This window comes from Ictalurus furcatus, chromosome 12 (genome assembly GCF_023375685.1).
Source record: "Ictalurus furcatus strain D&B chromosome 12, Billie_1.0, whole genome shotgun sequence".
Taxonomy (NCBI): domain Eukaryota; kingdom Metazoa; phylum Chordata; class Actinopteri; order Siluriformes; family Ictaluridae; genus Ictalurus; species Ictalurus furcatus.
This window is the reverse complement of record NC_071266.1, coordinates 10121187-10141495: the sequence shown is the minus strand read 5'-3', so window position 1 is coordinate 10141495 and position 20309 is coordinate 10121187. Positions and strand designations below refer to the sequence as shown.

General features: G+C 42.4%; 2 protein-coding genes across 3 annotated transcripts in view; one reads left to right on the top strand and one right to left on the bottom strand.

The window, feature by feature from the left end:
• The window catches only part of dnah9l (dynein, axonemal, heavy polypeptide 9 like), a 58314-nt gene extending 46687 nt beyond the window's left edge, over nucleotides 1-11627 (top strand). Inside the window, exons 63-80 of the mRNA XM_053638642.1 lie at nucleotides 21-143; nucleotides 922-1126; nucleotides 1197-1361; nucleotides 1655-1795; nucleotides 2840-3010; nucleotides 3382-3504; nucleotides 4372-4565; nucleotides 4658-4806; nucleotides 4932-5059; nucleotides 5188-5415; nucleotides 5517-5708; nucleotides 6017-6136; nucleotides 6753-6995; nucleotides 7372-7554; nucleotides 7725-7840; nucleotides 8147-8259; nucleotides 8344-8484; nucleotides 8954-11627. Of these exons, the coding sequence (XP_053494617.1) occupies nucleotides 21-143; nucleotides 922-1126; nucleotides 1197-1361; nucleotides 1655-1795; nucleotides 2840-3010; nucleotides 3382-3504; nucleotides 4372-4565; nucleotides 4658-4806; nucleotides 4932-5059; nucleotides 5188-5415; nucleotides 5517-5708; nucleotides 6017-6136; nucleotides 6753-6995; nucleotides 7372-7554; nucleotides 7725-7840; nucleotides 8147-8259; nucleotides 8344-8484; nucleotides 8954-9201 (2983 nt within the window). The 3' untranslated portion in view covers nucleotides 9202-11627. The remainder of the gene's footprint in view (nucleotides 1-20; nucleotides 144-921; nucleotides 1127-1196; nucleotides 1362-1654; nucleotides 1796-2839; nucleotides 3011-3381; nucleotides 3505-4371; nucleotides 4566-4657; nucleotides 4807-4931; nucleotides 5060-5187; nucleotides 5416-5516; nucleotides 5709-6016; nucleotides 6137-6752; nucleotides 6996-7371; nucleotides 7555-7724; nucleotides 7841-8146; nucleotides 8260-8343; nucleotides 8485-8953) is intronic.
• Nucleotides 11628-14842: 3215 nt separating this feature from the next.
• The window catches only part of kcnh7 (potassium channel, voltage gated eag related subfamily H, member 7), a 58468-nt gene continuing 53001 nt past the window's right edge, over nucleotides 14843-20309 (bottom strand). For both annotated transcript variants that reach the window (XM_053638627.1, XM_053638628.1), the window contains 6 exons: nucleotides 18782-18987; nucleotides 18557-18662; nucleotides 17761-17988; nucleotides 16982-17126; nucleotides 15448-15604; nucleotides 14843-15260 (listed from right to left, as the gene is read on the bottom strand). In XM_053638627.1, the coding sequence (XP_053494602.1) occupies nucleotides 14967-15260; nucleotides 15448-15604; nucleotides 16982-17126; nucleotides 17761-17988; nucleotides 18557-18662; nucleotides 18782-18987 (1136 nt within the window). In that variant the 3' untranslated portion in view covers nucleotides 14843-14966. The remainder of the gene's footprint in view (nucleotides 15261-15447; nucleotides 15605-16981; nucleotides 17127-17760; nucleotides 17989-18556; nucleotides 18663-18781; nucleotides 18988-20309) is intronic.

The window sequence follows — 20309 nt, the reverse complement described above, 5'->3', positions numbered from 1 at the left end:
GTGTGTGTGTGTGTGTGTAGGTACGTCGATGTAATCGAGCAGGCAGTAGTAACAGGAGAACCTGTATTGATCGAGAACCTAGAGGAGACTATTGACCCAATCATTGATCCATTGTTGGGTCGCCACACCATTAAAAAGGGCAGGTGAGGGATTACACACACACACACACACACACACACACACACACACACACACACACACACTGCAGCTCACATATCACCACACATAGGGTCGTGCACAGGCTGTCTGAGGGGCGGGGTGAAAAAAATACAAACCGCACCTCCTGCACACAGTAGGGTCCCTAGAGGGCACATTTTCTCGCACATAGTAGCACCTAGATGTCACTTGATCTAATTGTCTCACACGTAGGGGAGTCTATAGGGTTCTGCATCTTGCTATCTCGACTGCAAGGGCACCCTCTGGTAATTCATCATGTTTTCGCACATGCAGCGGGGTGTTTTTAAAAAAAAAAAAAAATTCCCTTTGTGAAGGGCAGCCAATTTAAGAGACACTGCCAAGAGCTGAACACTAGCATTGACGCTGTACGGAAAGTCTTGATGGTGTTAAACAAGCTGAGCACGTTTCTCAAACTCGAAGGCAAAACTCTTATCTGCTGAGCAGAGTCGTCTTGCCTTTGCTGAGAAGCTTAAACGTGATGCTCCCTTCAAATTTCTCCGAAGCAAAGTACCAAACAAGACAAGTCGTCTTCTAAATGAGACGGTACCGATACGCTGTTTACCCTGACCACTCACTCGGGAATTATTCATTTATTTATTTTGTCGCATCTGTAATAACAGTGTAGTGCATGTCCAGTATCACGGTGTACTGTTTCCACATGGCTTCTAATCTTATAATCTTTTCACTATAATAAACAACCTTCTGCTGGACTGCAGCACTTTCTCTGTCTTGCACTCTCTGTAGGTATATAAAGGTGGGGGATAAGGAGTGTATGTTCCACCCTAAGTTCCGGCTCATTCTGCATACTAAAATGGCCAACCCGCACTATAAGCCGGAGATCCAGGCTCAGACCACGCTTATTAACTTCACCGTGACTCGGGATGGCCTGGAGGACCAGCTCCTCGCCGAGGTCGTTAACCTGGAAAGACCTGACCTCGAGCACCTCAAGGTGTGTGGACGAATGCGTGTTTAGATGTTTTCTCAAGCGTCCAAGTAACCTGTGTGTCTTGCGTTTGCAGTCCGAGTTGACGAAGCAGCAGAACACGTTTAAAATCGAGCTAAAGCAGCTGGAGGACGAGCTGCTGACCCGACTCTCCGCCGCTGAAAGTAACTTCCTGGGTGACAACATGCTGGTGGAGAAACTGGAAAGCACCAAACACACGGCCGCCGAGATCGAGATGAAGGTGCTTTTAATAATGTGTAACCCAGTTCACTATATTTCTAAAGGATCGAAAGTCTTTGCTGGTACTTTATTGTGCTGATTTGTGAGGTTCTCCCAAGAACACTAGGCGGAACATACATGCTCACACACACAAACTCGCACGCTTAATCACACCTAAGGGCAATTTAGAGTTGCCATTGCTTACAAAATGTTATCAAACCCCTATGAACACCTTCAGCCTCTTAGTAGCAGCTCATTTGCTTTAGGTTTGAGTTGTACGAGTGTTTAGTGCTCCACTGTGTGTGCGTTGTGCAGGTATTAGAGGCGAAGGTCAATGAGGTGAAGATAAATGAAGCTCGTGAGCACTACAGACCCGTGGCAGTACGAGCATCTCTCCTCTACTTTATCATCAACGACCTCAACAAGATCAACCCCATGTATCAGTTCTCCCTGAAGGTCTGTCCTCCTGCGCTCGTGTGTGTGTGTGTGTTTGTGTCTTTATCGCAATGAATAAATGTAGAATTTCTTATCCTATTTTACGCACTATTAAACAGGCCATACAGGATTTTGCAGCATTTTTTTTCCTCGTTGTTGCGGCCAAAAAAGCTTGATTTTGCTGTGGCTTGGTCAAAATTTGCGCTGAAAATTTTGTTGGTGCTTTTTTTTTTGCAGGAAACTACTTGAATTGGTGAAATTATAATTGCACGGTCTTTCGCGGTGATGTTTGTTGGTAAATGAGACCTTTTAGCTGTACTCGTATTCCACGACGTCACATGACGTGTCTTGGCCCAAATGCGCAGAAAATCGACAGCGATTTTGAAAAATTGCAAGCACCTCCGAATACTGCAGAGTTTGCTCGACTTAATTGCATTCGTTTCCGTCATCGCGAAAACTTGGAGGGAGCGTTTAAAGTGAACATGCAGTGAAAATAAAAAATGGAATTCACCCTGATTGTGCTCGACGAGCTGTATGAACACACATTTTGTCTGATGTCTGCTTATTTTGTTTCATTATTTTCGCCTAATGTAGCTAAATAAAATAATATTGATCTCAGCCCAAATGTTCCGTATAAACACGCACAAATGTTTATAATTGCGTAAATTGTATTAATCCTGTTTTTTTTTTTTTTTTTTTTTTTTTTTTTTTTAAATAAACAATGTGGTAAATTAGCCACCCAGCTGGATTCAATGTTCATTCATAGCGACTAAGGCATAAAAGGAATTCTGGCTGTCCAAGATGGCTGGCATTATAACCTTACAGCGTTCAGCTACGTGGTAAACTCGGTTAACGTGCTAAATTATATCTGCGCTATATAATTGTAGAAATTTGACGCGGATCCAGGCAGATATTTACAGAAACCAAATTGAGCGAGACAGATTTTTAGTTCCTCATTAGCTAAATTCACTTTGTAGCTCTGTAACCATTATTTCTTGGTTGCATTTGTGGTATTGAGCACGACGGTTTCTTTAAGATGCCCCCGTTTGTGTTTCCTGTCCGCAGGCGTTCGATGTGGTTTTCCGCAAGGCGGTGCAGAACGCCGAGGCGTGCGCCGACGTTAAGACTCGCGTTAGCACGCTCATCGACTGCATCACCTTCTCCACCTTTAACTACATCAACAGAGGCCTGTTCGAGAGAGACAAGCTCACGTTTACAGCTCAGCTCACGTTTCAGGTAGCACACGTGCCTATGCCTCTCTGCTAAGTATAAATGAAAGATTAAAACAAAAAATTACCGTATCAGTGGGATTCATGGTTTGAGGGTGTGAATGCGAAGAGCACGAAGATCGCAGTTTATCGGCTCGCTAAGGGCTTCATCGTCGCTGCCTTCCCGTAGTGTAAGAAGTGTGTTTAGGTGCTGAGGAGAACATGATGTAGGATACTTCTAATGCGTTAACGAGGGACACACTGACCCGTCTATTTTCCAACATATCTAAATGCCTACTATACGTTTGTCTCAAATGTTTATACGGAGGAGTAAAAACCATGACGTTCATGTGTGTGAGAGTCGTGAAAGCCGTGTTTGTGTTTGCATGTGTCGCCCAGTTATTACTGATGAATAAGGAGATTGATATGCGAGAGCTGGATTTCCTCTTGCGCTTCAATATTGACCACAGTTACATCAGTCCTGTTGACTTCCTCTCCAACTCTGCTTGGAGCGCCATTAAGGTACTACACTTCAATTCAATTCAATTTGTATAGCGCTTTTAACAATGCACATTGTCTCAAAGCAGCTTCACAGAAACATACAAACACAGGATACAGATTTTAAGTGTGTGGGTTAATCTCTATTGAGCAAGCTGGTGGCGATGGTGGCAAGGAAAAACTCCCTAAGATGATATGAGGAAGAAACCTTGAGAGGAACCAGACTCAGAAGGGAACCCGTCCTCATCTGGGTAACAACGGATAGTGTGAAAGTAAAAGAAAGTTCATTACAGTTTTACATGAAGTCTGTTTGTTGAACTACTACACTGTTCACTAAGGAGACCTGAGTGCAAAATTGTATGTGGTAATTGCAGTCCCAAGACCATAGCAGCAACCGTAGTCCCAGAAACTACAGCGAGAATGTCCATGTGGAATTGAGGTCCAGAAACTTCACAATTCCAGCTGGTCATATCACCCTCAGGTTAAAGGACAATTAGTAATCAGACTGACCAGATGCAGTGTTCAGACATCTTTTTCAGAACGTGTTGATTTACTCTGTATTTGCACACACCACAGTACAAGCACTGTCTAGTCTATGAGCGGGTAAGAGGATATACTCCCGGTGTCAAAGCTGCTTTGTTAGTTGTATCGAGAGCTGAATTTTCCGCACATGGTGCGGTTAACACAAAAACATAAGGAAGATGAGTATTACCCCCCAAATCTTACCCCTGAAAAAAGTGACAAAATATATCCCGGACTATTTCCGCAGCATGACGTTGTCAGGTTATGTATATGATACGCTTCACAGTGGGGTAAATCCGCTCGTTGCGCTTAATACTCTGTAACGATCAGAACAAAGCACAGTGTTTGTTTGTGTCTGTCTTTCCGCAGACGATGAGTTTCACAGACGAGTTCCGGGGGCTCGACCGAGACGTCGAGGGCTCTCCTAAACGCTGGAAGAAGGTGGTGGAGTCTGAGTGTCCTGAAAAAGAGAAGCTCCCACAGGAGTGGAAGAGCAAGAGCTCACTCCAGAAGCTCATCCTCATGCGGGCTCTCCGTCCTGACCGCATGACCTATGCTCTCAGGTGTGTACGTGATATCAGTGCATAACTGGAGGGTGGGTTTACACTCTTTTTTTTTTAGACGTGTAGTATTGGAAATGTGTGTGTGTGTGCAGGAACTTTGTAGAGGAGAAGTTGGGTGTGCAGTACACTGAGAGCAGGAAGATGGAGTTCGCAAGGTCGTTTAAGGAAAGTGGTCCGGCCTCTCCTGTGTTCTTCATCCTGTCACCTGGAGTCGACCCGCTGAAAGACGTGGAGTCTCTCGGTAAAGCTGCGTGCGTACACTACCCTCTCCTCCCCGCTGTCTCATTTCCACTGTAAAATAATACGTGAGTCACGGTACTCTGCCGCTCTCTGATCGTGTGTGTGTGTGTGTGTGTGTGTGAGAAGGTAAGAAGCTCGGCTTCACTATAGACCTCGGGAAGCTGCATAACGTGTCTCTCGGCCAAGGCCAGGAGGCTGTAGCAGAGCTAGCCATGGAGAAAGCTTCCCAAGAAGGTCACTGGGTTATACTACAGGTGACGTGCCTGGACATCCAAATGTTTATGTCTTTTACATGCATGCTTATTAATACTTCAGCACCAGCAGCTCCAAATCTATTCCCACATCCCTGATAACGTGTGTTCGTATTCCGTGCTCGTCTTAGAACATCCACCTGGTTGCAAAGTGGCTAGGAAGTCTGGAGAAGCTTCTGGAACGATGCTGCGAGAGCAGTCACCCGGACTACCGAGTGTTTATGAGCGCAGAGCCAGCGGCCAGCCCTCAGGAGCACATAATTCCTCAAGGAATTCTGGAAAATTCCATTAAAATCACCAACGAGCCTCCGACCGGAATGCTCGCTAACCTGCATGCAGCACTGGACAATTTTGACCAAGTAAGAGAGCAAGAGAACATCAACTGTTACAAACGGAAATGTTTCATAATGCTACTTGTGGGTGTTGATGTGTGTGTGTGTGTTAATGTGTGTATGTGTAGGACATCCTGGACCAGTGTTCTCGTGAGCAGGAGTTTAAGACCATCCTGTTCTCCTTGTGTTATTTCCACGCGTGCGTTGCAGAGAGGAGGAAGTTCGGCCCTCAAGGCTGGAACCGCAAATATCCATTTAACACTGGAGACCTCACAATTTCCGTGAATGTTCTCTACAACTATCTGGAGGCCAACTCTCAGGTGTGTGCGTGTGTGTGTGTGTTTGTGATAGATGTACTGTAGACTATTTGTAAACCCGCTCTATGCTGTCCATCAGTGGAAAGACACCACCACTTCTATTATTTCGGTGGTGGACCTTTCTCAGAACAGGTGGTGTGTGTGTTCACTAGTATGAGTGTATTACAGTGTATTATGAGGACATTACATGTACAAGTATGTTAATACGTGATTGTCTCAGTATACATACTCCTGTGTAAGACAGAGAGCATCTTTTTAAGTGTGTGTGTCTGTGTGTGTGTAAAACACGTTCTTTTGTTGTTGAGTACTAGGTGCCGTGGGAAGATCTGCGCTATCTCTTCGGAGAGATTATGTACGGCGGACACATCACCGACGACTGGGACAGGAGACTGTGTAGGACGTATTTGGAGGAGTACATGCAGCCCAACCAGGTACACAAAACACTCACCCCTGTAACACTGCTGGGGTGCCGATAATTTCACAACAATTCATAGTGAAGCAGCCTCTGGAGAAAAGAACATCACTGAGTCTCCTGTAATGTTTAGATTTAAAGCATTTCTAGAGAATCCTGGACATTTTCCTTTCTTAAGTTTCTGCATGTGGAGTCCTCTCTGATTCCGTCTACAGGTTTTCGGTAGGGATCAGATCCATGTTTTGCGGTCATTATCTTTTTCAAGATCCTTCTGGAGTCGGTTTAAACCTCTTGGAAGAGGAAGAGGCTGCCAAAAATATTCTGGCACTTAGTGAACTTTGTGATATGAATGAATGAAAAAAAAAAAGATAATGTATTTAAATAAAAATCGAAATATTATTTGGGGGTGTAAATAATTACGCCATGTACCTATTGAGAGAAAATGTTTGGTTTTTTTTTAAATGGAGTGTTTATGAGAATGATGTTCAAAATGGTGAAAGATTTGAATCATTGCGTGTAGAGTCGTTTTGTTCTGTTGAAGGGTGCCGATAATTAAGGACTGTCTCTTCACAAGTCTAAACTTATGCTCTGCCGATGTGTGAAAGCTTTAATAAACCTTTTTTTTTGACCCACAGTTTGACAGGAAGTTGGCTTTAGCTCCTGGCTTTGTCGTTCCCTCCAACCTGGACTATGAGGGTTACCACGGCTTCATAGACGAGATGCTTCCCCACGAGAGCCCGGTGCATTATGGGCTTCACCCCAACGCTGAGATTGAGTTCCTGACGGTGACCTCCGACAGCCTGTTCCACACCCTGCTCGAACTACAGACCAGAGACTCGTCCATGGGCGAGGGAGCATCGCAGAGCACCGAGGAGAAGGTCCGCTCTAGGGCGGGGATTTAGTCTTGGCTGATACTCGTTAGTCCGTGTCGGATGGAGAATTCATTAGGGGATGACGACTACTATACAAGATGAAGATTACAAACGTGTGCTGCTTAGTCTGCTGCATGATCTTGCTGTAAATAATGTATCCGCGTTACAAGAAGTCAAGGCTTAATGAATGTTAATCGTAATCTCGCCATGTCCGCAAACCCAAGGTTGCAGGTCGTGGCCGCAGCTCAACAGTAGGTCACGTGATGGACAGTGAGCAATGGCAACTAGGTTGTCGTATTTCTAGAATCAGGAACTGTGGACATGAAGAAGCAGAAGAGCAGACGCTCATATAAACGATTTCGATGTCTCTTTGATGTTCTAGGTAAAGACGGTCTTGGATGACATTTTGGAGAAACTACCAGAGGAATACAACATGTCTGACCTCACGTCCAAAACGGCCGAGCGCACGCCGTACATTCTGGTGTGCCTCCAGGAGTGTGAGCGCATGAACACACTGGTCAACGAAATACGACGTTCACTAAAAGAGCTGGACCTGGGGCTAAAGGTGTGTGTGTGTGTGTGTGTGTGTGTGTGTGTGTGTGTGAGTTGTTTAATGTGTTTTATGTGTGCATTGTGTCTCTATGCTAGGACCTTTGTATAAGGATATAGTGTGTGGAGGTGTATGTGTGGGTGTGTGTCAATGTATGTGTGTGTGATTGTGTGTGTGTTTGGTAGGGCGAGTTGGCGATATCTTCAGAGATGGAGCAGCTACAGACAGCACTGTTCTTTGATAATGTTCCTGACACCTGGACTAGGCTCGCTTACCCCTCTACCTACACCCTGGCTCAGTGGTACCACACACACACATTTGTCTTACTATACTTGTAAGGACTCTCCACTGATATAATGATTAATATTTATTGACTATTTTACATAACCATAGTATTTACAGGCATGTTCTGGTAATCGGTTAAACAATATACATCTAGACCTCGCTTTTTTTCGCTTTCTCACGTGAATCCCTTTGTCTAGTCCAAACCAGAGTAAAATCTCTGAGTGGTGTTTTGAAAATGGCAGGGCAGGAAAAGTTTTTTGCAGGAGTGTGTAGAAATGATGTAGAAATACTGTTTTTTTTTTTTTAAATTTAATTTGTGGAGGTACAATGATGTGTTGCTGCGCTGTCGCGAGCTGGATAGTTGGACTCAGGATCTCTCTCTGCCGAGTGTCGTCTGGCTATCAGGTCTTTTCAACCCCCAGTCTTTCCTCACAGGTAACTCTCAGACACACTATATATATCCACACAATCACGTTCCATCACACACTAGAGGTATGCTGCGTAACTCTTTTGTTGTAGCTGTGATGCAGAGCTTGGCACGGAAGAACGAGTGGCCGCTCGATAAGATGACTCTAACGGTGGACGTGACAAAGAAATTCAAGGAGGAGTTTAACCAGCCGGCCAGAGAGGGTGCTTATGTCTACGGACTCTACATGGAAGGTGCGAAATACACACAACCACCCAATCAGAGCACAGACAGACTGAGTCTGACCAATCACAGTACAGGTAGAACAAAATCCTCCAATCATAGGAGATATAAGCCAAAAGTGTCCATTCACAGGACAGATAGAGCAGATAGAGCAATGTGGTCCAATCACAGGACATACAGGACAGATAGAGCAACGTTGTTCAATTGCCAGACAATATAGAGCAACGCTGTCCAATTACAGACAGACAGAGCAACACTGTCCAATCATGGGACAGATGGAGCAATGTTGTCTAATTATAGGACAGATACACCAATGCTGTCCAATCACAGGACCGAGAGAGCAACACTAAACCAACCGTAGTTTGATATTTTTAAATGAACACTGAATCAATTCTAAAACTGATTCAATAAATTGGGTGATGCCTGAAATCTCTGACACTGAGCTGAGTGTGTATTTCATGCCCTTACGCTGGTTTCCAGGTGCACGTTGGGATATCCAGAACGGGACGATCACGGAGGCACGGCTGAAAGAACTCACTCCCAGCATGCCTGTGATCGCGGTGCGTGCCGTCCCGAACGACCGGCAGGAAACACGCAACATCTACGAGTGTCCCGTCTACAAGACCAAACTGAGAGCAAACACCTACGTCTGGACATTTAACCTGAAAAGCAGAGAGAGACCGGCCAAGTGGGTGCTCGCAGGCGTGGCCCTCCTGCTGAGCATGTGAGGTACGAAGCGCTGTGTAAACGCAAACTGTCACCTGCAAAAAAAGACACGACTCAAACACGGCACATTTTAACGCATTTTCTTGTTTATTTGTTTAAATAATTGCGTGTCTTTATCAACTCATAATATTCCCAATATACAGTGTAATATATAATACATACCAATATACTGCTTATATCCGAGAAAAAAAAAAGGAAACATTCTAATCTGACAGTGTGTTCTGCGTTGTAGAAAATACACTGGCAAACATTTAAAAACGCATTAAAAACAATTTTGTGTCAACAGCACTAGATTTAAAAAGTGACGCTGTACAGAAAAAGTTTTGCAGTGCTTGTGCAAAAAGTTGCAAAGTTGTATAGCAGTCGCACTCGGGTCACGCTTTATCAAGCCTCTGGTCCAGGATCAGGTTTCGGCACGGACAGAGCTGATCTTAGACCAGTGGTTATGCTTTGAGATGTTTAGAGGCTCAGGCCTCAAAAACGAACATACAGCAGCGTTTCCACTGGAAGCTTATAAAATCATGAAGACGAGCCGTGTCCAACTCAAATCAGCGTCGCAACAGAGAATCAAGTAGAAGAAAAAGATTTTGTTCATGTTTTTTTTTTTTGTTCAGAGTTGACAATTTGGGTTCTAAAGATACATCAATAGATATACCAAGATTAAAATTATTCAATGTTGCAACGTTGCTAAAATTAAGGTGTGAAATTTTGGGACGTTCACCTAAACACAACATGACGTCTGACGGTAACTGTGGCTTCAGTCAAGTTGCACAAGCAGCTCACATTTCTTCATTTTCCACCTCCAAACCTACAGTAACAACCTCATCACTACTGAGTCACACCAATCATTATTTCATCAGTATTACTGAGAATAATAACTGTGCTTTCGAGTCCTCCTGGGAAGTTTACGAGTTGGGAAGTCGTACAGTAATTACGACACCAGGTGCGTTCAAGTCACTCTGGTTGGAGCGAGATGGTGGCGTACCTTCTCTTAATTAACTACCAAAAAAAACTACAGCAAGGTTTTTAACTGTTCTACAAAGCGAAGGACAAAGAATGTGCATCAGGTGTGTTTTTCCTTTTTATGTTTTTAAACTGCACCTATTATGGTTTTGAAACATGACTAATTTTGTTTTAATTGTCTCATACAATAGATTTACATGCATCCAAGATCAAAAACACTTTAATGTGCTCATAATTTAAATCGCAGCATTACTTTTTCCCCCAGTGTCACAAACGACTTGTTAAATGATCCGATCTAAAGGATTCATTCTAAACTCCTCCTTTCAGAGAGCATACTCTGGTCTGATTGGTCAGATGTCCCAGTCTGTTGTGATTGGTCTAGCGCTGTCAGCGTGCAGCCGATGAAGACCAGAGGCGGGGCTTTTTGTTACAAAACTACGTAGGTTAGTACAGGAAGTAAAGTCTGGAATCACTAACGACTCGTTTCAGCTGTTCAGAATCGATTCCTTTTTTTGGGAGTCAATCAAAAACAGCTTTATAACACACTACATGGAAGGTAATATTTGAAAAACCATAATAGGTGCATGTTAAATAATTTATGAAGCCACTGTACACTTTATCGTTACATATTATATCGTAAATATACAGTACTATCGTATTTTGTACAGGAAATTACCTTGTTTTATTGTCAATAAAAAAAGCAAACACATCATAACTGAAATCAGCTTCTGAGACGAGTAAACATTCAATTTCAACAAATTTACCGTCCACTACAGACGTTGCATCCATTGATTCCACCGTGTTTTCTTACTGACACGCCGTCAACACGGAAACTCAGGAGTCAAAGAAATTCCAGAGTTTCCCCACTCGTAATTACGACTTTTTGATGGCGTTCATGTGCGTTCAAACTTGTAAACACGATCTTTCCGACATGACTTGAACGCACCATAAATCTAATCTAGAGATCAAGCTAGACTGGTTAGTTAGCCGATATTAGGACTGGAAAAAAGAATGAATAAATAAATAAATAAATAAAAGTCAAGCATGAAGGCAGTCTTACTCAACTCTGAACATGGCTCATAATTTTAAAAGCTCCTTTTTGGAACTCTTATATAGTCATCATAGAAGCTACAGAAATTTCTTTCCGTGGAAATGTTTACATCATATGTTTCGTTACACGCACCCTTTTAGTAATCTACCTTCTACTTACATCTCGTGTCTAAATCTCTACTTTATAGTGGGTGGTCCCTGTTAAGACATGCATATGAGTTTACGCTGAAACCCCCGGAAGACCGTTTTCAGTGCAGCGTAGAACACGCCTCGCACTTTGCCTACACGCTGAGTAGATTACGATACACTAAAGAGACTTAACTTTGGTTAAAACATGCAGGTCAGTATTAAATATGTTAATATATGAGTTTGGGTTTTATGCTGTATGTCAGTAAATAAAAGGACATGCAGGACAGCTCTACTGTTGTGATGGTCCTCTATTAGTTTTGCGTGTGGCTGTGATTCACTAGGTGGCAATATTGCATCGTTAGCTCCAAATGGCAGAGCTAATTTCAGATTGGTTATTATCTAGGAATCGAGGCTACAGCAACAGATGCTGTGTCACATTAAAATCCATTACCATAAACCTGTAAACATACAACTTCATGTTTTACATGTTAATGGACATGAATTTCTCTCCATGGCATACATGTGCTTACATCAGCTCATCTTTCTCAAATAATCTGATCGTCTGAGATTTTATATATATATATATATATATATATATATATATATATATATATATATATATATATATATATATATATATATAATGTGTGTATATATATACGTGTGTATATATATATATATATATATATATATATATATATATATATATATATATATATATATATATATATATACTGTGTGTATGTGTGTGTATATACACACACACACACACACACACACACATATATATAAAAGGAGAATTGACATGATTCAGAGACAGTTATTTATAACAGTGTGACAGAATGAAACCTTGGCGCTGACAAAAAAAAAAGTAAAGAAATTTTCTCTAGAAGGAAAGATGTATGCGCACTCCTACATAAGAGCGTATCCAGTGTTTGAGAACATTAATATAGGAATTATACTAACCTGGGTATACATTACTCTTGGAAGGCAATAAATTAAAACAAATAAATAATAAAGCATGACAACCCGAGTGAACACATGATCACGTATGCAGCTCAATTCAGTGCAGAGATGCAATACTGAGTGTACAGTGAGTAAATGTAGACGTTAATAAAGATAATGGGGAAGGTGAGGCGGGCTGTGTCCAAACCTGAGCCCTATTCACTGTACAGTGCACTGTTCTCAGGAGAAGGTCCAAGGCTGTCTTTTAAACCCACAATGTACCTTGATGGGTAGCGTGTATAAACTATGTGCCCTAGTGTCCAAGAAGTTCCCAGAATGCACTGCGTTGTTTGGTTTCACTGGAGCGAATATAGTGTTGTCTTTTACTAGTCATGTATTTGGTTCAAAAAACAAGCCCAAGTAAAACAATCTATTGTGAATAGCAAGTTACCCAACATTAGGCCTCATTTATCAAGTAAATGGATTTATACATAAGTTGTTCGTACGAGGGTTTACACAAGAAATTCGATATGCAATTTGAAAATCCACACAAGTGTGTGTGTGTAAATTTACTCATAAAGGGGCAGTCACACAAAATGCAAAATTTCTTCAGATACCGCAGCGAATATGGGTGGCAACCAGATATATATTTTTTGTTTAATTTATTCACACATCATGGATTCAAAAGTGCTTGCACTGTTATTGTTGCGACGGCGACGAAAGCTGTGTGGTGCGACACCGCTATAATCAGTGCTTCCTCCATCGTGGATTTACTGAACAGGTCATGCCATGACGTGTCAATCTTCTATTGGTCACGTTTCTTCACGTGATGCGAGTTCACCAATCTTGAACTGTGGAACGCAGCGAAACTTCTTCGCATGAGCTTGAGTGTCCGTTCTCCAGCATTCACCTGCATATGAATGGAACAAGACTAACTAATGTAAACCTCCACACTTCTGTCTTTCAGCCTTTACCCGTCATCATTTATTTTGCGCACTTGAATTTTTACGGGTATCACTACATGTAAATGAGTCGTATCAGGAACGTGCTTTTCACAAAAATATTTTGTTTGGTTGGGCTTACGCAAATTTACACACAACTTTTTAAACATTTACACACAATTTTACTAAAATATTGATAAACGAGGCCCATTTTGTGTGTGTGTGTGTGTGTGTGTGTCTCAGGGTGGACAAATAAAAGTTTTTCACAACTATAAGCTCAAGTGTAAGCTCTGGCTTATGTTGACTGTGTGACGTTACATGATGCCGGTTTGCTCAGTTTCGTCAGTGTTTCTGGCCTGTCATTCATACCTGCTAATTAACCCGTGTAGCTAAAACAGATGTACTACCTCGGTTAATGTGTGTAGTGCAGCAGGTGGTGGGATTTGGAACAAGCTGTGTGCTCTGGAGTTAGATCACTGAGGTGCGTCACATCACCGTAAACCATCTTACATTTAAACATGCAAATGAATACTTTCTGTTTTGTGAAAGTCAGTACGAAGCAGGTTTTATTTCCTTTCTCTGTTTTTTTTTTTTTTTTTTTTTTTTTTTTTAAAATCCTTTTTTGTCCCCAGGGCAGCTATGACTAGAAAATGAGTATTCCCAAACAGGAAATCTAATTTGTCCACTCCTGGTATGTGATGGAATGTAACTACTTTTTTTTTTTTTTTTTAATGTATGCAAACGTTTACTTCAATCACAGATTCTGTTCCCCATAACAGTGTTCTATGTAGATTTAATAATCCCAATTTTTTCCCCAAGATGGATCTCACTGCAGAACCAAAAGTCCATGGGGTGGAGCTGGCTGTGATCCAACTCCTCCTATAAGCCTAACCCCTAACCCACACAATTCTCTACACATGTTGAACACACTTATCCAGCCTGAAGCATACCCTGGACTTTTGGCTTGACTCCGCCCAGATAGGATGACCCGGATCAGGTCCGACTCCACCCCTTGGACTTTTTGTCCTGCCGTGAAGAATGCTTGTATTTTCCGGGCTCTAGATGAGACCATTTTGAACACAGCACGGGTATATACTCTGAGATGATATGGTTCTTGTCTGGATTCTATCCAAGTGATGCCTGCTCCTGAAATCCAGGAAAATATTATATAAATAAACCATTTTCTCAACTGAAGGTCAGATTTGAGAAAAAAAACAAAAACACTCATGCCCAAGTCATGTGATAAGCAACATGACGTTTTGTTGTTGTTGTTGTTTTTTTTTTTTTTATAAACATGCGACGATAACAAAAACGACACGTTCTTCCCAGCATGCAGCTCTTCTGTTGCTACGGTTGCATGTCCAGTGCGGCTGATTTTGCGTGTAGTCACACTGAAGTTATACATTCAAAGTTTTTGTTTGTTCTTTTTGTTTTGTTTTGTTTTGGTTTTTTTACATCTGTGTGCTGGAGTCAGAAAGCCAAAAAAAGAAAGATTTGGAAGATAATTAACATATTGTACTTTGCATACAGAATTTCAGTGTTTTCTTCTCTCCCTCTCTCTCTCTCTCTCTCTCTCTCTCTCTCTCTCTCACACACACACACACTTTCACTCTGTACCCTGAGTCTAGCGTGCGCTGGTTTCCAGTGCGAGAGGAGAACGATGACTCTGGCATCCTATTTCCAGATATGGTTATAATGCATTATGAACATGTCGTATTTATGTGGATATCTGTGATGACCTAATGCTGGTTCCCTGGAAGCCCGGGGTCAGAAGAGGGCCGGTGGAGTCCTGGTGTTGTGTCCTTGTGAGGAGACGAATCGGGGAGGGACGTTTGTCTTATTGACAGCTGAAGAGTCCTCTGACGCTGCAAACCGGAGGGCTCCGTTTCCTGTGTCGGTCTTAGCTCCGCCTCCCACTCCGAGTCTTTTATCCTGCTCACATCAGAGGTCGTCTCCATGGTAGTGGGAAGTATGCAGTCTTTGGGTTTGGCTCTCTCAATAGACTGATTTTCTAAATCTGGACTCTGCGAACACTAATAATAACAGAACATTTTTTATTTAGTACTTTTCAGTATGCCTAATGGATGTGTGTTTATTTAAAAAACAAAACAGATAACAATCTCCACTGGGGAACTGGTGTTAACAGGGACAGTTGGGCTAAAGCTGAGTGTGTGTGTGTGTGTGTGTGTGTGTGTGTGTGTGTGTGTGTGTGTGTGTTACCTGTGTGTGTACAGCAGTAACAGGCTGCACTCTGATGGCTGGTTTGTGGTATTCAGGGCTCGAGGCTAAAGTGCTGTAGGCTGGAGGCCCCAGGGCACTCTGTCTCTGCAGCATCTGCAGGATGGCCTGGATGTCAGACGTCATCTGAATCTCCAATCTACACACACACACGCACACGCACACACAAAAGAATGTTTCCATCTAACTGTCCAAGGCTTTTGGATTGTAAAAGCGCTGCCTGGAGCACAAAAAAAAGCATCTCCCACAGAAATAACAATGCTGTTAGCTCTGAGTTCTTCCCTGTATTCAGCTGCACTGCTTATCTGGATTAAGATACATCATTATTAATAATAAAGATGAGACTTAGGATTTTGGCTAGCCATGACATGGAGGAGGCAGCGAGCTTTTGCAACATGTGGAACACATTTAATATGTGGTCAGCACTTCTCTCAAAACAAACAGTTAATAATCACGAGTTACATTGGAGTGTTGAAATCTTGCCATTAGATATGGAAGTAAGGCACAGACACGAGTATCGATGGACACGCTGTACGCTGCTGGATCGAGTACGCTGAAGCAGCATTGTACGCAAATATTCACTTCTAACACGACTGGATCTTGCTGCTGATGAATACTGGCCGAGTACACAGCGTTTATGCTTTAGACATAATTCTGGATGGATTTGTCTTTTTTGTGTTGGTTTTTAAAATTGGTACTAGACCCTGATTGCTGTGAAGAAATATGGGGGACGTGGTTGGGTCAAGAGAAAGCCTCTAGCAACATGATTTCAAATGTGATACTAAAGATGTCTCACTAAAAATGAGCATTTACCAAGGATAACTTCAAGAAATAACTACAATTTACTTAACTACACACTGATTATACTGTGTGTGGGTGTCAGATTATATAATGATCGACAGTGAAGAAAGTGTTGCTTTTTGTTTCAAGTCAAAATCATTACAAGATGTTTGTTTTTTCTTCTTCTTCACATTTCTGAAGGCGTAGAGCTCTTAGAAACATGCACCTGACTGCTGCCTCTCCATTTCCAGCGGTGTTAAAAATCTACACTGATTCATTTATTTACATAGCATTGTAGTTTACTGTCCTCGCATTTGCCTGCCTACTCTCACACTGGTGGCACCGGACTAATTGACCAGATTCCTAACTTTTACACAATCCGGTATAGCTGGCGATTGCCTCAAGGTAATCGAGCCGCTCTGTTCATTTCATTCCTTTCATCATATTCTTTAAGGACAATACAAGTCACAGCCGTTCACCATTACCACATGTAAACAACTGCACTAAAATGGTGCATTAGCTAATACTAATCATGTAATACTAATTATGCTAGCTAGATACACTAGTAGTAGTACCAACTGTTTATTTATATATATATATATATATATGTGTATATACACACACACACACACACACATATATACATACATATAAATATCACTTCCATGTGTGAACACTAGGGGGCAACAATTACAAGCGACACTTGTAGTCGAAAGCCTCGCTCTCTTTCTCTCACCTGTTCAGGTGTTCCTGCAGCAAGTCCAGCCTGTGCTCCATTTCCCCGAATGTGATGTCACTGTCGCAGTCAACTCCGCCCTCTCTCTCCTGAAATTTTGCCGAGTCATCAACGTTCCCACAAGACCATTTGTCAGCACACACATCTGGACACACACACACAAACAGGCCCAGGGCTGTTAATTACGGCCAACAGCAAATAAGCAGGACAGTGATCATTAGCCAGATGCATGGAAAGTGCACACACAACCTGGTGTGTGTGTGTGTGTGTATACCTGCAAAACACCAGATACTTCATTACCTATAAACTAATTTCCTTTTTAGTATAGCACAGACCTTCACGCTGAAGGGAATGAGGGAGAGTGAGAGAAAGCTTCTTGTAGGGAGTATAATTGTGTGTGTGCGTGCGCAGCTGCTCAGACAGACAGCTCTGAGTGATAATAACAGTGTTCAGCTCTTCAGGAGCTCAGTGCTCAGACACACTCATGTTTAAAAGTGCGCTGTGTATTTAACGCCTCCAAAAGCCTTCATAAAGTCATAATGCGTTTGTGCAACCTTATATTTTGTCAAAAGCAACAACATTAAAGTTTTCCACGGATCACCACTTATTTGCATGCATCTTATATATTCTATAGGGGTGGTACTAAATTTGCGAAATGTTTTTGAGAGAAAGTATGGCATGCAAATAGGGCTGTGATTGTGTACAGACATCCCTTCCCATTCTCTTCAAGGGTGCCAATAATTATGAAGCTGACTGTGTGTGTATGTGTGCAATGATACCTTTATAAATCACTGCACAGTCTGTAGCGTGGGGGTCTGGGAGCGTGTTCAGGTTGAGAGGGAGGGAGTGGTCGAGTATCCCCAAGCCCAAATTTCTCTTTTCCTCTTTCTCATCTACCTCTTCCTCACCTCTCTTCTCATCCTCCTCCTCCTCATACTCCTCTCCCTGCAGTGTATCTCCGTCTCTCCCTCTGTCTCTCTCCACCACTCTGTGTCGACTCGGAGTCCCTGTAGGATGACCGAGAGGAGAGGCTAAGGTGAAATACATCAAACATTCTCCTTAGAGATGTTCACATTAGTCATGAAAAAGAGAGAGAGAGAGAAAAGCTTTCTTATGCAGAAATGGATAGAGGGATTAACTATAAAGTCATTTAAGGACAGACAGTAGAGCGCCCCCATAGGATGGCAATGCATGCTGCATCGTTTCACCAACCCCCCCCCCCCCCCCCCCCCCCCCCCCACACACACATACACCCTGAGTGCCACCATGGAAACTGGCTGAAAACAAAGATAGAAGTGATGAAAGGGGGTGGAGAAAAGAAGAACAAAAGTGCACAAAATCTGAAGAGCAAACTGTCCATGTGATTTAAAGACTGCTATGAAAGAGCAGGAATCCTTCTACAGACTACAGGATGTGGGTTTTTTTTTTGTCATCATTTGTTTATGGACTATTATGGATTCTGATTGATCAGTAATGCTAAAAAGCTTTATTATTGTCCAAAAAAAATCCAGTCCGTGGAATGAGGGGAATGAAAGCAGGATGGGAAGAGGTGACTGGAGAGAAGTAGAGGTTTACCTGTAGAGGTCTTGCTTTTAAAGCAGGCTTTCGACCCGGCGTTGATCTCTTCCTGCTCCGAGTCACTCACTGCCGTGTACAGGTTCCTCTGGCGAACACCACTGAACTGGATAGAGAACGAAGTGATGGGATTCTCCAACTTCTACACATACACGAACTGTGAACTGTGTCCATGCGTGTGCAGTGAGGGACGTATAAGATACATTGTAGTGTGTGTGTGTTTACCTTGGCGTTCTCGTCACGCAGGTTAAACGTGAGCTCCAGGTTGGACCAGAAGTAGTCGCCGAACTCTGGGTACATATCCAACACTTCCAGAAGCTCCTCTCTATCGATGGTATGTAAGTCGCAGTAGCAGAGAGCTCGCACGTCTGCAATGGCTTTGCCCGGCTTGGCGTATAGATGGATCATCTCACCAAAGATATCGTTTTTGCCTACGCCATTGAGAGAGAAGGATCATCCAGGCTGATTTGAAATTGCAGTAATTCACTGCAAATGGATCGCATTCAAGTGAACATTTAAGGAGTTATACAGGGTATAATTCATCATGAAACTTATTGCCTTCACGTGATATTTAAATCTGGAACGTTTGACTTTGGTTTGAATGATTCCAGTATCGTACCATTGAGTTCCTTTTCCACTTCTTCACTTCGGACCAGTCATCTTCTCTAAATAACATTTCTGCAGAGTTTCTTTTAGGTGGAAGTAAACTGCCGAGTCCTGGCCTAAGGAATTTGTTTGGGACATGGGCTTATGATGAAGTGCTTGTTTTGTTACACTTTAGGATTCCTCACTGTACTGGACTGTGTATATTATGTTGCTCTGCTCGTGTACACAGCGATGAGTAGAGAATTTATCACCGCTTATGAACCTGAGAGCCGCCTGCCAAGATATTTATAATCTGAGACATGATCAATGTTTCTGAGATTAGCGAGAGAGAGAAAAAGGTGATAAGACAAATATTATATCTGGCGTACACGAGCCAAGTTTTGGATGGACGTGAACTGGCAGAAAGGCCAAGACCTGGAATTTAATTTACGTGCACAGGACATGCTCAATTTACCGTCAACATTACGATAACAAAACAAGTCTGAGTGAGTAATGTTCGTTCAGGTTGTTAGATGAGTTTCCAGTAGCAGATTTTTGTGTAGCACATTTTACACACCGAGGCAACTCAGGGCCAGATGTACTGAGCTGTTTGCTCCAGTTTTCAGGTGGAATTGAGCTGCATTCTTTGTGTTTTGTACAACCCTGGCGTACAAGCATAAATACTACATTTAAGCACTGCGCATGAGGAAACACTGTGCACTTCTTTCCCCTCAAACACATGCACTCTAGGAAGGATCGTGCAAAACAAATGTGGGGGTAAAAAATGGTAAATGGGACACACTAAGCAGAAAGTTTTCACGCCTCCTGAAACCAATGGTACATTCATATCATACATTTTCCTTGGAGAAACTGACACAGATTTGCCAGGCAGCAGAGTGGGGATACTTCTGGAGTTTTATTCCATTCATTCTCACAGATATTATTGTGATAAAATGTGTTAATACTCGGGCACGCTGTCTTTTAATACAGCTTCACTAGTGGAACTTTTGTGCAGATCTGGCAACTGATTTTTATTTTATTAACTCCTGAATGTCTCAGAAAAGCATAATCCTTATTCAACAGGACAGCTGGGCCTATGAGTCCTTTATGTTAGTTCGATACTCAATCCCTCATAATCTCTCAATTATTTAAAACGTGTTAGCGTGAG